Source organism: Schistocerca cancellata, chromosome 3, assembly GCF_023864275.1.
Source record: "Schistocerca cancellata isolate TAMUIC-IGC-003103 chromosome 3, iqSchCanc2.1, whole genome shotgun sequence".
Lineage (NCBI taxonomy): Eukaryota > Metazoa > Arthropoda > Insecta > Orthoptera > Acrididae > Schistocerca > Schistocerca cancellata.
In genome coordinates this window covers 700,145,868-700,160,533 of record NC_064628.1, presented here as the reverse complement: position 1 = coordinate 700,160,533, position 14,666 = coordinate 700,145,868, and the positions used below count along the sequence as shown (strand labels likewise).

General features: G+C 44.1%; 1 protein-coding gene across 1 annotated transcript in view; it reads right to left on the bottom strand.

The window, feature by feature from the left end:
• Window positions 1-1,813: 1,813 nt before the first annotated feature.
• Window positions 1,814-14,666, bottom strand: part of LOC126176516 (ketohexokinase-like) — a 33,354-nt gene continuing 20,501 nt past the window's right edge. Inside the window, exons 2-3 of the mRNA XM_049923673.1 lie at window positions 11,709-11,938; window positions 1,814-2,090 (exon numbers count right to left, since the gene is read on the bottom strand). Of these exons, the coding sequence (XP_049779630.1) occupies window positions 1,814-2,090; window positions 11,709-11,938 (507 nt within the window). The remainder of the gene's footprint in view (window positions 2,091-11,708; window positions 11,939-14,666) is intronic.

Below are 14,666 nucleotides of genomic sequence, written 5' to 3'. Positions count from 1 at the left end.
GGCTGTTAATGGACGACGTGACCCACCAACCACTCTGAGGGATCTACGCTGAATCGCCTTGAAGGAGTGGGACAATCTGGACTAACAGTGCTTTGATGAACTTGTGGATAGTATGCCACGAAGAACACAGTCATGTATCAATGCAAGAGGACGTGCTGCTGGGTATTAGAGGTACTGGTGCGTGCAGCAGTCTTGACCACCGCCTCTGAAGGTCTCGCTGTATGGTGGTACAACATGCAATGTGTGGTTTTCATGAGTAATAGAAAGGGCGGAAATGATGCTTATGTTGATCTCTATTCCAATTTTCTGTAAAGGTTCCGAAACTCTCGGAACTGAGGTGATGCAAAACTTTTTTTGATGTGTGTAGTTTCATAAGTTTGTGTGATTGATTGGCATGCACAGTAACTGTTGTCACACAGACATAACAGGAAATGGCAATTGTGTGATGCTCTGCTGGAAATTACGCAAATGAAGCCCCAAGACTGTAAATAGCAATAGAAGGCAGTGACCTTGCAGAAAATACCGTTGGGTGCGATACTCAACTGAAAATTGCGAATATCACGTGAATTTTCTCCTGCCACTGCTGTTATTGATTGACCCAGATTACAGAGCACAAATGTCAAGTCCAAACTCAGGCTGCACCCAGACAGTGGGGGCAGTGAGGCAGGGGGACCGGTAGGGGCACACTACACCAATGTGGGAGATGACACTGCCATTCTTGAGTCATAAATTATGATTAAAGATAAATTACGATCATTAAGGTGACAGTTATCACATTAGACTAAAAGCGTTTGACCATAAAGTAACACCTGCTTAAAAATTAACCAAGTGCACTATTTGGTGGCCATCTTGGGCCATTAATTTTGTCCTAAATAAATAAAACAAGATCTCAAGTGAGCAGTTTGTTTACATAAGGGTCATTAAATTGTGGAAGGGCAAGTGGCTGGTTTGTTTACACAAGGAAACAGTACCCCCGCCCCCCCCCCCCCTCTCATCGTTCTGCAACATACAAAGCCCTACTGCTGTCCTTGATCAAAGCTGGTCATTGAGACCAATCTTCTTGTGTAATTGTGTAACATGGTGATGTACTGAGATATGTTGTGTGGCTCCCGGCCTGGTACCAGTCTTTCTTGAGTGTCAGATTTGCTGTTTCTTCATTTGAAGCTGTTCCTCAGACGTTTTCAACTCAGGTCTGAGAAGGTTAGCGGGAACGGAACCAGAGGCCTCTGCATCAGTATCCAGAAATGCTGTCTACCAGATGACAGAGGTGGAAAGGGTGCACATGGTATCACTCTTCTGTCTTGGGCACAGTAAACCAAGTTCTGTATAGACGACTGTGATGAGTCCCTAGTATAATTTTTTATTATCACTGATAGGTTTGGAATGAAAGGATGTGAGCTGGTTAATGGTGGGTTCTGGATAAGAGTTACATTAAGTTAACGTTTTCCATCCAGCAGAGGAGGAACCACAAAGACTGCCATATGTCATCACACTATGATACATTGTAGAAATACCCAGAATTTAGCTCAAGGCATTGGTACATGACCCAGTGATCGTGGACCAGATTCCACCATTCCCTCTAACGTTCCGGCGAAATATCGGTGACTACTATTTCTTGCCATCGAAACCATCTGGTTTTGAACTTTCTGACCCTGGATCGATCGATGTTGCAACATCATCTGTTCAGTACTTCAGCTATGAACACCAAAAAGTTCTACACTTGAAGCAAATGATTTCATTCAGTCGCTCAAATACGTATCACAAAAACTGTAAAAGAGCGTCTCGAGTCACCGACTTCCAAATAAAAGTCTATCTAGCTTTCGCACCGTACACCGCGTTGCCTGAGGACTTCCCGAAGTCCACGGAAGCCGTGCATTTCGACCTTGGCGCCAGCAACCTGACAGGCGTATCGCAGGCTGTGTTGCAGGGGGCATCCGCTAGACAGCGCTGACAGCAGCGCGGCGCAGAAGGCATCTCCAGCGCCCAGCGTGTCCAAAACGCGCTCTGGAGGATAGGCGGGGGCCAAGAAGACGCCCTCAGGACCTTTTGCAGCCGCTCCTTGCTCTCCCCACGGCACCACCAAGGTCGCTCTGTAACAGGAAAGCACATCCATAAATCAGGGGAAAATCACACAACTGAGAATATTTCTAATATTTTGAAGGATCAGCCTCAGTTGCGCAATTTTTCTGGTCTTTACCAGGTTTCAGCTTAATTAATCTAGCCTTCTTCAGAAGCATAAAATTACTGTAACATGTCAGAGTAAGGCACAGTCAACATTAAAATTAAAACCTATAGTACCGTGGTACCATGTCGAATTAAAACTACTTAACTGAAGTCCGGCCCTGGCATCTCTTCACCGCGCGGTCGGTTGGCAGCGGCAACTACGTTGGCACTGACCGTTGCACGCGGAATTGCACTGAGCACATAGCAACTCGTGCGCGGTCCTATAGGTTTTAATTTTAATGTTGACTGTGCCTTACCCTGGCGTATTATAGTAATTTTATGCTTCTGAAGAAGGCTAAATTAATTTAGCCGAAACCTGGTAAAGACCAGAATATTTGCGCAACTGAGGCTGATCAAATAAATGGTTCAAATGGCTCTGAGCACTATGGGACTCAACTGCTGAGGTCATAAGTCCCCTAGAACTTAGAACTAGTTAAACCGAACTAACCTAAGGACATCACAAACATCCATGCCCGAGGCAGGATTCGAACCTGCGACCGTATCGGTCTTGCGGTTCCAGACTGCAGCGCCTTTAACCGCACGGCCACTTCGGCCGGCTGAGGCTGATCCTTCAAAGTGTCAGGTTAATAAAAGATGTCTGTACAAGATATTACATTACACAAAATATTGCATGACACTAATGTTTAAGTTGTTGTTTTTTTTCCCTTAATTTATATCTAAAAATTCAGCCAATGAGTAGAAGGAGTTGTCATCTAGAAATTCTCTTAATTTATTTTTAAATGTTAGTTGGCTATCTGTCAGGCTTTTGATGCAGTTTGGTAGGTGACCAAAGACAGTTGCTGACGGGGCTGCAATATGCTAAAAATTCTTGAGAATATTTCAACTATTTATTTATCAAAATCTAATAAATTGATACTAACGTGTAGAAAACATAACAGCATAAATAAAACCGTGAAACTCAATTGCAAGGCAAAACTTTTGTGTCCGAAATTGCGACATACGAGGGCGTGCTGAAAAGTAATGCCTCCGAACTTTTTATGTGAAAACTCTTAAAGGTTTTTAAATCGTTATTAACGCTCTACATCTTTATTCTTCACGTCTACATATTTGCTGCCCTCTATCGGTAGAGGGCTCCGAATTGTAGCGTGTAACATAATTATGTCGATGCGTGAGAAACATCGTGCTGTAATCGAGATTAGAATTCGAAGGGTTCGTTAACACGTGGAGCAGTTACACCTGCTGCCCGGCAATGCCAGGCCACACACGAGGGCTGCGACATCTGCAACAGTTCCACACCTTGGATTCCCTGTCATCGATCACACAGTCACAGATTGGCCTCATACGATTTCCATGTGTTTCCGAAACTTAAAGGACACCCTTGAGGAATTCACTTTAAGAGTGATGAAGCGGTGGAAGCAGAGGTGAGATTGTGGCTACGTCAACTTAGTCAAACATTATGCAGTATACATTACATTAATACACTACTGGCCATTAAAAGTGCTACACCACGATGATGACGTGCTACAGACGCGAATTTAACCGACAGGAAGAAGATGCTGTGATATGCAAATAATTAGCTTTTCAGAACAGTCACACAAGGTTGGCGCCGGTGGCGACACCTACAGCGCGCTGACATGAGGAAAGTTTCCAACCGATTTCTCATACACAAGCAGCAGCTGACCGGCGTTGCCTGGTGAAACGTTGTTGTGATGCCTCGTGTAAGGAGGAGAAATGCGTACCATCACGTTTCCGACTTTGATAAAGGTCGGATTGTAGCCTATCGCGATTGCGGTTCATCGTATCGAGACACTGCTGCTCGCGTTGGTCGAGATCCAATAACTGTTAGCAGAATATGGAATCGGTGGGTTCAGGATGGTAATACGGAACGCCGTGCTGGATTCCAACGGCCTCGTATCACTAGCAGTCGAGATGACAGCCATCTTATCTGCATGGCTGTAACGGATCGTGCAGCCACGTCTCGATCCCTGAGTCAACAGATGGGGACGTTTTCAAGACAACAACCATCTGCACGAACAGTTGCAGCAGCATGGACTATCAGCTCGGAGACCATGGCTGCGGTTACCCTTGAAACTGGATCACAGACAGGAGCGCCTACGATGGTGTACTCAACGACGAACCTGGGTGCACGAATGGCAAAACGTCATTTTTCGGATGAATCCAGGTTCTGTTTACAGCATCATGATGGTCGCATCCGTGTTTGGCGACATCGCGGTGAACGCACATTGGAAGCGTGTGTTCGTCATCGCCATACTGGCGTATGGGGTGCCATTGGTTACACGTCTCGGTCACCTCTTGTTCGCATTGACGGCACTTTGAACAGTGGACGTTACATTTCAGATGTGTTACGACCCGTGGCTCTACCCTTCATTCGATCCCTGCGAAACCCTACATTTCAGCAGGATAATGCACGACCGCATGTTTCAGGTCCTGTATGGGCCTTTCTGGTTACAGAAAATGTTCGACTGCTGCCCTGACCAGCACATTCTCCAGATCTCTCACCAATTGAAAACGTCTGGTCAATGGTGGCCGAGCAACTGGCTCGTCACAATACGCCAGTCACTACTCATGATGAACTGTGGTATCGTGTTGAAGAGGCATGGGCAGCTGTACCTGCACACGCCATCCAAGCTCTGTTCGACTCAATGCCCAGGCGTATCAAGGCCGTTATTACGGCCAGAGGTGGTTGTTCTGGGTACTGATTTCTCAGGATCTATGCACCCAAATTGCGTGAAAATGTAATCACATGTCAGTTCTAGTATAATATATTCGTTCAATGAATACCCATTTATCATCTGCATTTCTTCTTGGTGTAGAAATTTTAATGGCCAGTAGTGTAGTAAAAGGAAATGTAGAGGGCGAAAGTGTTAACTGCAGCGAAGCCTGTGCTCGAATACACTGTGCGCATTCGACAGTTCATGCAGTACAGTGTTTGACGAAGGTTGTTGTGGAACTGATTAGTACGACATTCCATGTGGTACAGAAACATGTCTGCAAGACATCATTTGAGTGCTTACGATCGTGGGCGAGCTGTTGGATGGCTCGAAGCCAGCTGAAGTGTCACTGCTGTGGCCACAATAATGGATGTGTCCAAAAATGTCATCTCACTATTAAAAAGGCCGTTTAAAGTGGAAATGTTATGCAAAAGCTTGCCGGTGGTCATAGACAGGTCACCACAGCCCAAGAGGATCGATATGTAGCCCTAGTTGTGAAAAGGAACAGCCATTTCACTCCTAAGCAGATCACTGCAGACCTTCTACACGCTGACGGTACAAGTGTTTCCAGCAGAACCATGTCGTAGTGATTAAATCAGGTTGGTTTGTAAGCTCGGAAGCCGGGACCATGTTGCTTTGGGTCAGCAACTGTGGTCCACAGTGACGTTCTTCAATGAATCCCGCTTCGCTATGGCAAATGATTCTGGCAACTTGTTAGTGTGGAGAGAGAAAGGAACACGGTACACACAACAGAATGTTCCTGCATGTCACCGGTGTGGCCAAGGCATTATGGTGAGGTTAGGCATGATGTACATTGGCCTAACACTGCTGCATATCTTTGTGTGACGTACCATTACTGCACAGCGGTGTTGCAGGGAATTATTGTGGATCGTGTCTGTCTGTTTAGGGATGCGGTAGGTCCCGACTTCCTGTTTATGGATGACAATGACTGCCCACATAGGGCCGCTGAGATGTCGGACGTATTGGGAGGTGAAAATATTGAACGTATGGAGTGGCCTGCGTATTCCCTGGACATAAACCCTACAGATCATACCTGGGATGCTCTTGGCAGACATGCTTCGCAACGAACACCCCTTCCCCGAACCGAAAAAGAATTGAAAACCGCCTTGAGACAGGAGTGGGATGACATCCCCCAAGGACTCCTCACAGTTTGACAGCCAGTGTGAGTAACGGGTCCAAAATGTGTATTAGAGCCATAGGAGGGCATATCCTTTACTGAGAACCCTTTACCGACCTTTATGTTGGGAGTATGAACTGCATCAAAAAGATTGTTATTTATCTCTGTTATCCCACTTCCCCATGTGATGAAATCTGTACCATTTTTCGTTATAAACGTACCACTTCAATTCTGTTAGGTATGCCGTCCGTCTTTGCCTGTGATTATTCCTGTTCAACAGTTGTCAAGCAGTGTGTATTACCCGTCTTACCCTATAGCTTACTCGTGTTTTTCCCTGAATTTCTAATATCTTGTACCATGTCACATTGTGAAACGCTTTTATTAGGTTGACAAATACTATGAACGTGTCTTGATTTACATTATTAAGCGCAATGTCAGAAGTGCTTCTTCCTTACCTTTCCAAAAGCCAAACTGATTGTCACCTAACAAATCTTCATTTTTCTTTTCCATTCTTCTGTATGTTATTCTTGTTAGCAACTTGTATCCATGAACTGCTAAGATGATTGCGCGATAGTTCTCGCACTTAGCTGCCCTTGCTGTCTTCTGGATTTCATGGATGATATTTTTTCGAAAGACTGGTACTGTATTATCAGTCTCATAGATTCTACACACCAACTTCAAAAATTGTCCTTTAGTTTCTACTTCCTCCAATGTTTTTAGAAATTCCGAAGGCAAATTGTCTGTCCCTTCTGCCTAATTTGATCGCAAATCTTTCAAAGCTCTGTTAAACTCTGACTCTAATACTAGATCCTTTAAGTCTATCAAATCGACTCCCATTTCATCTTCTACCACATCATCAGACAGTTCTTCCCTCTCATAGAGGCCTTCAGTGTATTACTTCCATCGACATGCTCTCTCTCTCTCACACACACACTCTCTCTCTCTCTCTCTCTCTCTCTCTCTCTCTCTCTCTCTCTCTACACACACACACACACACACACACACAAAATGGCTCTGAGCACTATGGGACTCAACATCTTAGGTCATAAGTCCCCTAGAACTTAGAACTACTTAAACCTAACTAACCTAAGGACATCACACACACCCATGCCCGAGGCAGGATTCGAACCTGCGACCGTAGCAGCCTCGCGGTTCCGGACTGCAGCGCCAGAGCCGCACGGCCACCGCGGCCGGCACACACACATACACACACACACACACACACACACACACACACACACACACACACACACACACGTTTAACGGTGGAATTCCCATTATGCTCTTAGTCTTGACGTTGACGCCCATCCTTTTAGTTTCACTAAAGGTTATTGTAATTTTATGCCGACTCAGTCCTCCCAATGACCCTTTCTTTTTCGATTTCTTCTCATTTTCCTGCAACATTTACGCCTTAGTTTACATGCTCTTCCTATTGATTTATTCCTGGGTGACTTATATTCCTGTCTTTCCCTGAACATTTTTGTATTTGTTTCTTAAGTCGATCAGCTGAAGCTTTTCTTCTGTTACCCACTGTTTAGTTGCAGTTATCTTCCTTGTTTCTACGTTTTCCGACCAACTTCTGTGATTGCTCTTTCTCGAGATGTCCATCCCTGTTCAACTGAACTGCTTTCTGTAGTATTTGTTATCGTAGTGTCTACAACATTTGAAACGCATCTTATCATTCTTCAATATTTCAGTGTCCTACTTCTTTCCACATTGATTCTTCTTGACTATTCTTTTAAACTTCAGTCTACTCTTCATCGTCATTAAATTGTGATCCGAGTCAGTATCTGCTCCTGGGTACGCCTTACAATCCAATATCCGTTTTCGGAATCTCTGTCTGACCATGATGGAATCCAGTTGGAATCTTTCTGTGTCTCCAAGACTTTTCCAAGTTTGCCTCCTCCTTTTGTGACTCGATTAGTCTTTCTCCTCTCTCATTCCTACTACGGAGCACATATTCGCCCATAACTCTCTTACTTTCCTTCCTCTAGGACTGTGTTCTAATCCCTCATGATTGTTAGATTATCATCTCCCATTACATACTGAACTACCCATTCTGTCTGTCTCTTTATCTTCTGCTTATGGTGTCAGCGTCTTTAACTGAACTATTGTTTTTGTCGTTGATTTGCTTAGACTTCATTGAGAAGAACCCTATCACTGCACTGTTCACAGGAACTCACTCTACACCCTACCTTCCTATTCATAATGAATCCCACATCCATTATACCATTTACTACAGCTGTTGATATTATCGCCTATTCGTATTATCAAACATCCATATATTCTTTCCGTTCCACTTCACTGACTCTAGTTTAAGCATTTACATTTACATTTTCAGTTTTTCTAGCCATACTACTAACTTCAAATCTGTCACATTTCCTTGCTCCGACTCGTAGAATCATATTATTTCGTTGGTTATTCGGTGTTTATCATATGGTTAATCGCGAAAAACAGGACTTCTCGTCAGGTAATTTCAGGATTATCAATACAAAACCAAATACAGGTAGTGCAGGAGCAAGCCTAAAAGAAAATAGGGGTGCCGGTAAACTACTACGAAAACAATCATAACAGCATCATCGTAGCCGAGACAGACACGAAGCCAACACCCACGACGGTAGTAGAGGCTCATATGCTAACTTGGTGATGAAGAGATTGAAATAATGTATGATGAGTTAAAGGAAATTATTAACATAGTTAAGGGGGACAAAAATTTAATTGTGGTGGGTCACTGGAATTCGGAAGTAGGAAGAAGGAGAGAAGAAAAAATGGTAGGCGAACATGGAATGTGGGAAAGGAATGACAGAGGAACTCTTCTGGTAGATTTTTGCACAGTGTATAATTTAATCATGATTAACATTTGCTTTAGGAATCTTGTAAGAAGACTGGATATCTGGAAGAGACATGGGGACACTGGAAAGTTTCAGGTTGATTGTATAATGCTAAGACACAAGTTTTAAAACCAGATTTTAAGCTGTAAGACATTTTCAGGGATAGATGTGGTCCCTGGTCATAAAGTATGCACTGTAGTTTCAAACTGAAGAAATTCCAAAAAGGTAGGAAATAAAGAAGCAGGACCTTGACAAAATGAAGGAACCAGAGGCTGCTGAGAGTTTCAGACTACGCATCAGGCAACGTACGACCCAAACGGGGAAAACGGAAAAATAAAAGACGAATGGATAGCTCTAAGACATGAAGCAGGAAAGGCAACAGATGATACATAGGTAAAACGGCAAGGTCTAATATAAATCCCTGGATAACGCAGGAGATATTGAATTTAACTGCCGAAAGGAAAAAATATAACAATGCAGCAAAAGAAGTAGACGTCAAAAAACAGAGACTGGCAGAGAAAGTGCAAACTGGCTAAGCAGGACAGGCTGGAGAAAAACTGCAAGGTTGTAGAAGTACGTATAACCAGGAAAACATAGATACCCCTACAGGAAAGTTGAAGAGCTCTTCGGGCAAACGATAAGCAGCTGTATGAATATCAGGAGCTCAGGTGGTAAGCCAGTGCTAAGCAAAGAAGACATGGCTGAAAGCTGAAGGGAACATACAGAGGATGTATAAAAGGAAATGAGAACAATACTATAGAAAGAGAAGAGAAAAATAGATGAATATGTGATGGGAGATATGAAACTGCGACAAAAATCTGACGGAGCACTGAAAGACCTAAGCAGAAACAGGTCCATGCATTGAAATCCTAGGGAGAGCCAATCGTGACAAAATTATTCCATCTGGAGTGCAAGATATATAAGACAACCGAAATGCCCTCATGTGAATTATACCGAATCTCCAGTTTAATAAGTCACGATTGCAAAATACTTACAGGAGACACGAAAAACTGGCATAAATCGATCTCGGGGAAGACCAGTTTGGGCTCCGGGGAAGTAGGATCACGCGAGGCAATAAGGACTCTACGACTTCTCCTTGAAGATAGGCTCAATAAACGCAAACCCACGTTTATAGCATAGTAGAGTTAGAGAAAGCTTTTGACAATGTTGACTAGAGTACATTCTAGACATTGTAGGCGATTTTTATTCAAAATTTAAGATGTGATTGGGATCGAACCGGGAACCGAGAACATGACGCTTACTTGTGAAAGACGCGACGTTTTTTTCCTTTCTTTCGATCTCTTTCTTCGTCATATTTAAGTCAGTGATTCGTGGTGATATTGATTGACATCTTTCAACTTTCGTCGATGAGAACTTCAGCCGGTTTTTAAATTTCAGATGGTGCACTGTCCCCTAAGCGAACTACACTCCTGGAAATTGAAATAAGAACACCGTGAATTCATTGTCCCAGGAAGGGGAAACTTTATTGACACATTCCTGGGGTCAGATACATCACATGATCACACTGACAGAACCACAGGCACATAGACACAGGCAACAGAGCATGCACAATGTCGGCACTAGTACAGTGTATATCCACCTTTCGCAGCAATGCAGGCTGCTATTCTCCCATGGAGACGATCGTAGAGATGCTGGATGTAGTCCTGTGGAACGGCTTGCCATGCCATTTCCACCTGGCGCCTCAGTTGGACCAGCGTTCGTGCTGGACGTGCAGACCGCGTGAGACGACGCTTCATCCAGTCCCAAACATGCTCAATGGGGGACAGATCCGGAGATCTTGCTGGCCAGGGTAGTTGACTTACACCTTCTAGAGCACGTTGGGTGGCACGGGATACATGCGGACGTGCATTGTCCTGTTGGAACAGCAAGTTCCCTTGCCGGTCTAGGAATGGTAGAACGATGGGTTCGATGACGGTTTGGATGTACCGTGCACTATTCAGTGTCCCCTCGACGATCACCAGTGGTGTACGGCCAGTGTAGGAGATCGCTCCCCACACCATGATGCCGGGTGTTGGCCCTGTGTGCCTCGGTCGTATGCAGTCCTGATTGTGGCGCTCACCTGCACGGTGCGGTCCCCTGCGGCACTCCGTAGGATCCTACGGTCTTGGCGTGCATCCGTGCGTCGCTGCGGTCCGGTCCCAGGTCGACGGGCACGTGCACCTTCCGCCGACCACTGGCGACAACATCGATGTACTGTGGAGACCTCACGCCCCACGTGTTGAGCAATTCGGCGGTACGTCCACCCGGCCTCCCGCATGCCCACTATACGCCCTCGCTCAAAGTCCGTCAACTTCACATACGGTTCACGTCCACGCTGTCGCGGCATGCTACCAGTGTTAAAGACTGCGATGGAGCTCCGTATGCCACGGCAAACTGGCTGACACTGACGGCGGCGGTGCACAAATGCTGCGCAGCTAGCGCCATTCGACGGCCAACACCGCGGTTCCTGGTGTGTCCGCTGTGCCGTGCGTGTGATCATTGCTTGTACAGCCCTCTCGCAGTGTCCGGAGCAAGTATGGTGGGTCTGACACACCGGTGTCAATGTGTTCTTTTTTCCATTTCCAGGAGTGTATATACCTGCGATACCACATTGAAGGTGGGCGCTACACTAGGTAGTTGTTCGTAATTCAGTTGTTCATAATTGCATACAACTACATAAAGTATCGAATCCCTAACAAAGAGTGTTAGTAATAAGATAACGAGTTGTCCGAGAACATGTAACACATTGAACGAATGTGCACCTAAGAATTCCGTAGTGAAAACTAAAATACCGAAGAAATCTGTTGGAATAACGTAGGTTACCCTGGTTTGAGGTATCCATAAAGGCCATCCAGTGTATCAGACATTGACTTATATCCGAGCGTCCTCGCGAAATCTTTGCTGACAATAATAAGATCTGCCGTGGGCATCATATCTAGACACCGGTCATCATAATCTTGCATATCTATTGACATCGGGATAGGTCTGCGATCTCCGGAATTCCAAGCCAGAATCCTCTTGGTCGCTTTCTTCAGATGGTCGAAGTTTCGTGCCTGCACAAAAAAATTAAAGACAATTGTAAGTACATAGAGACAGATGCAAAGTACAAAATGTTCGAAGTCTTTCAGTTCCTCTTAATGAACTTTACACAATGCACTTTGTGTTATATCTCCTAGTTTACGGTACCTCAAGGTGAATCCAAGCATACTGTGACAAATCTATTTTAAGAAAAGCTTCATACGAAACCCAAGGCCATTCGCCGCTATGATGCAATATCGTTCGTGAGCCATTACTCTTATTAATTATACAAATCGAGACAGGGAATTCTTTGTCTTCTACAATCTCACAGAGTTTCAGGTTGACGCCATATGATTCCAGTTGCTGTCTGACAAAACTGCAATCAAAATAAAGAGAGGAAAGCTGAACACATTATAAGCAATTACAAGACATTGGGTAAACATCTGAAATCAAGCGGACAAAATCAAGGTTATGCTAGCGCCGAGTAAATGATAGTTACAAGGTAGTCACAAGAGTTACAATTCCTATATTGTTCGCTGTAGCTAAAGAGCAGTGGGGCGTGACATGTCAAAGGATAAAGTACTCGCTATACAACCATGGGCAGAGGGTACCACTGATTTCGTTTGCCACCATTGGATAGCGCAGTTAAGCCCGATGAACCCTTCACCGTCGCCAACGACCAGCCTCATTGCGAAGTTGATTCTATGCAGTGTGTCAGTTGTGTGAACTGTGAAATAATGTGTCTTTAATTACTCTTACAATAGTATGATGTAACAACATGCAGCGTCCTTTTTTGTGGCAGGGAGCGAAGCTCCATCCGAATCGAATCGAAGTGTCAGACTGATGACCGTCTACCTTGCACACCGGCAGCCAGACAGTGGATTTTAGGCGTTTTCCACATTTTCTGCTTTCCTATCTCCACCTCAGGATCACAACACACGGGTAACTATGATACGAACATACACAGAACAAAGAGTTCACGATTTACATATCGAGGCTCACATTGCTCCTTGCTCCTTCTTCAGGAGAGCTGGGGTTAATGGGTTTGTGGCGACAGGAAGGAAATCCGACCAAAGCATTAAAATAAAAAGCTTTCGCAGGGCATTATAACACGCAACAAATCCACTTATCTATTTATGAACCGCAGAAGACTACAATTGTTATACTCTTGAGACGTCTCACCTTAACTGTCAGGACTTCCACAGTTACCGCATTCCACCATATGGGATACTTCTTTAACTAATGGTGATCGCTTTGTCCAGGTTCGAGCACTAAATTCCCCTTTATTATTCAATCAGCTTGATTCCCGTTTAATACCAGTGACGGCCCGAACACCCCCGCCCAGGTCATGCAGATTTGTGACGAAACAGAGCGCAATATTCGCAGATCAGTTCAATCATTTACAATGTTTTTTAGGTATGGGGGTGCAAGTTCTGTGACGAAAAAAAAAATACTTTTCTCTCGCACATACTCAGAAATAATGTGCTCAGTTTCTCGACATTATTTTGGATTGAACGTTTGAGAGTAGCTCAATATCAATTTTTAAAAAATAATAATAATAATAAATTTTAAAAAATTGGCAAGTAGGTCGGTGACTGTCAGATTATAAATAAAAATCATTCCTCAGCCAGCTTTACATTTTTTGTCACTTATTGCTTCTCTCCTCCCTGGTAGTGATTTGTTACCGTGAAAAATGATGAGTTCCACTGCGGTTCGAATTTCTCGTTAAGCCGCAAGTCCTATAAGTGGCTGTGGAGGTCAGTTCGAAAATCAGAAAAAGGCAAGGTATGTGAGCGACTGGGTGTCGGCAAAATCTGCTATTTGGCTACCGTGTAGTTAAGTATAGCTACTGAGGCTCTCGGTATTCTTGCTCTGCGTGTATCACAACGGCTCTGCTCTCCGACTGATTGTTGTCTCGTCTAGCGAGAAGACTGGCCCATGTGAGGGCTTTGCGCTGTACAAATAATAGAATCTCATAAAGTCAACGAGTGCACCAAACTTGGAAAGGAAAAGGCAGTCTATGACTTTACGGGGATTTTTCTCCATTTTAGAGGAATACAGTTAAAGCGTCAAGCGATTATTAGGTGATGAGGTGGGACAAATGGCAAGTACCTTACGTCTGGCTGTAAGACCTAGTTTTTAAACTATCCAGTTTGTAGCTCCTTAAAATTTTTTAAACACATTATAGTGTATTTACTCATATTCAATTGTTCTGATATTTTATCACTATTGTGGTTTTCTATTACTTTATATACGTGTTATGAAATTTTATATGTTAATGACACCAACGAAGTTACATATAAAAAACGAAACTTCTGATACACGTGATATAAACACTGATAAGAAAGCTATGTATATTGGACGTACCTTCCGGATCGCGAATTAATGCTGAGAGTCCCAACCAAGTCGCACTGAACACCCAGCTCACCCAGAATTGCGCAGTCGTTGGCAGCGTTTCCTCCTGGTCTCAGCTCCCGAGCTACAACCCTGTCAAGAAACTCACAAAAATACTATAGAAGGAACCAGCGAAACAAATGCGTCTCTGTATTGTGAGACGTACATGTAAGTCATCCACTCAAGTAGTAATTAACATCTGGAATAAGTGAGGATTGTTTCGAAATTTCTACAGACTGAGCATGCGTGCTTGCTAGGATGATGCTCTTTGCTCCAGTATTTATACTGATTACACAACATACATAAATTCAGAATTTTACTTTGGGTGTGTATTGAGTAACAGCGGTGAAAAATGCAGACGAAAACCGA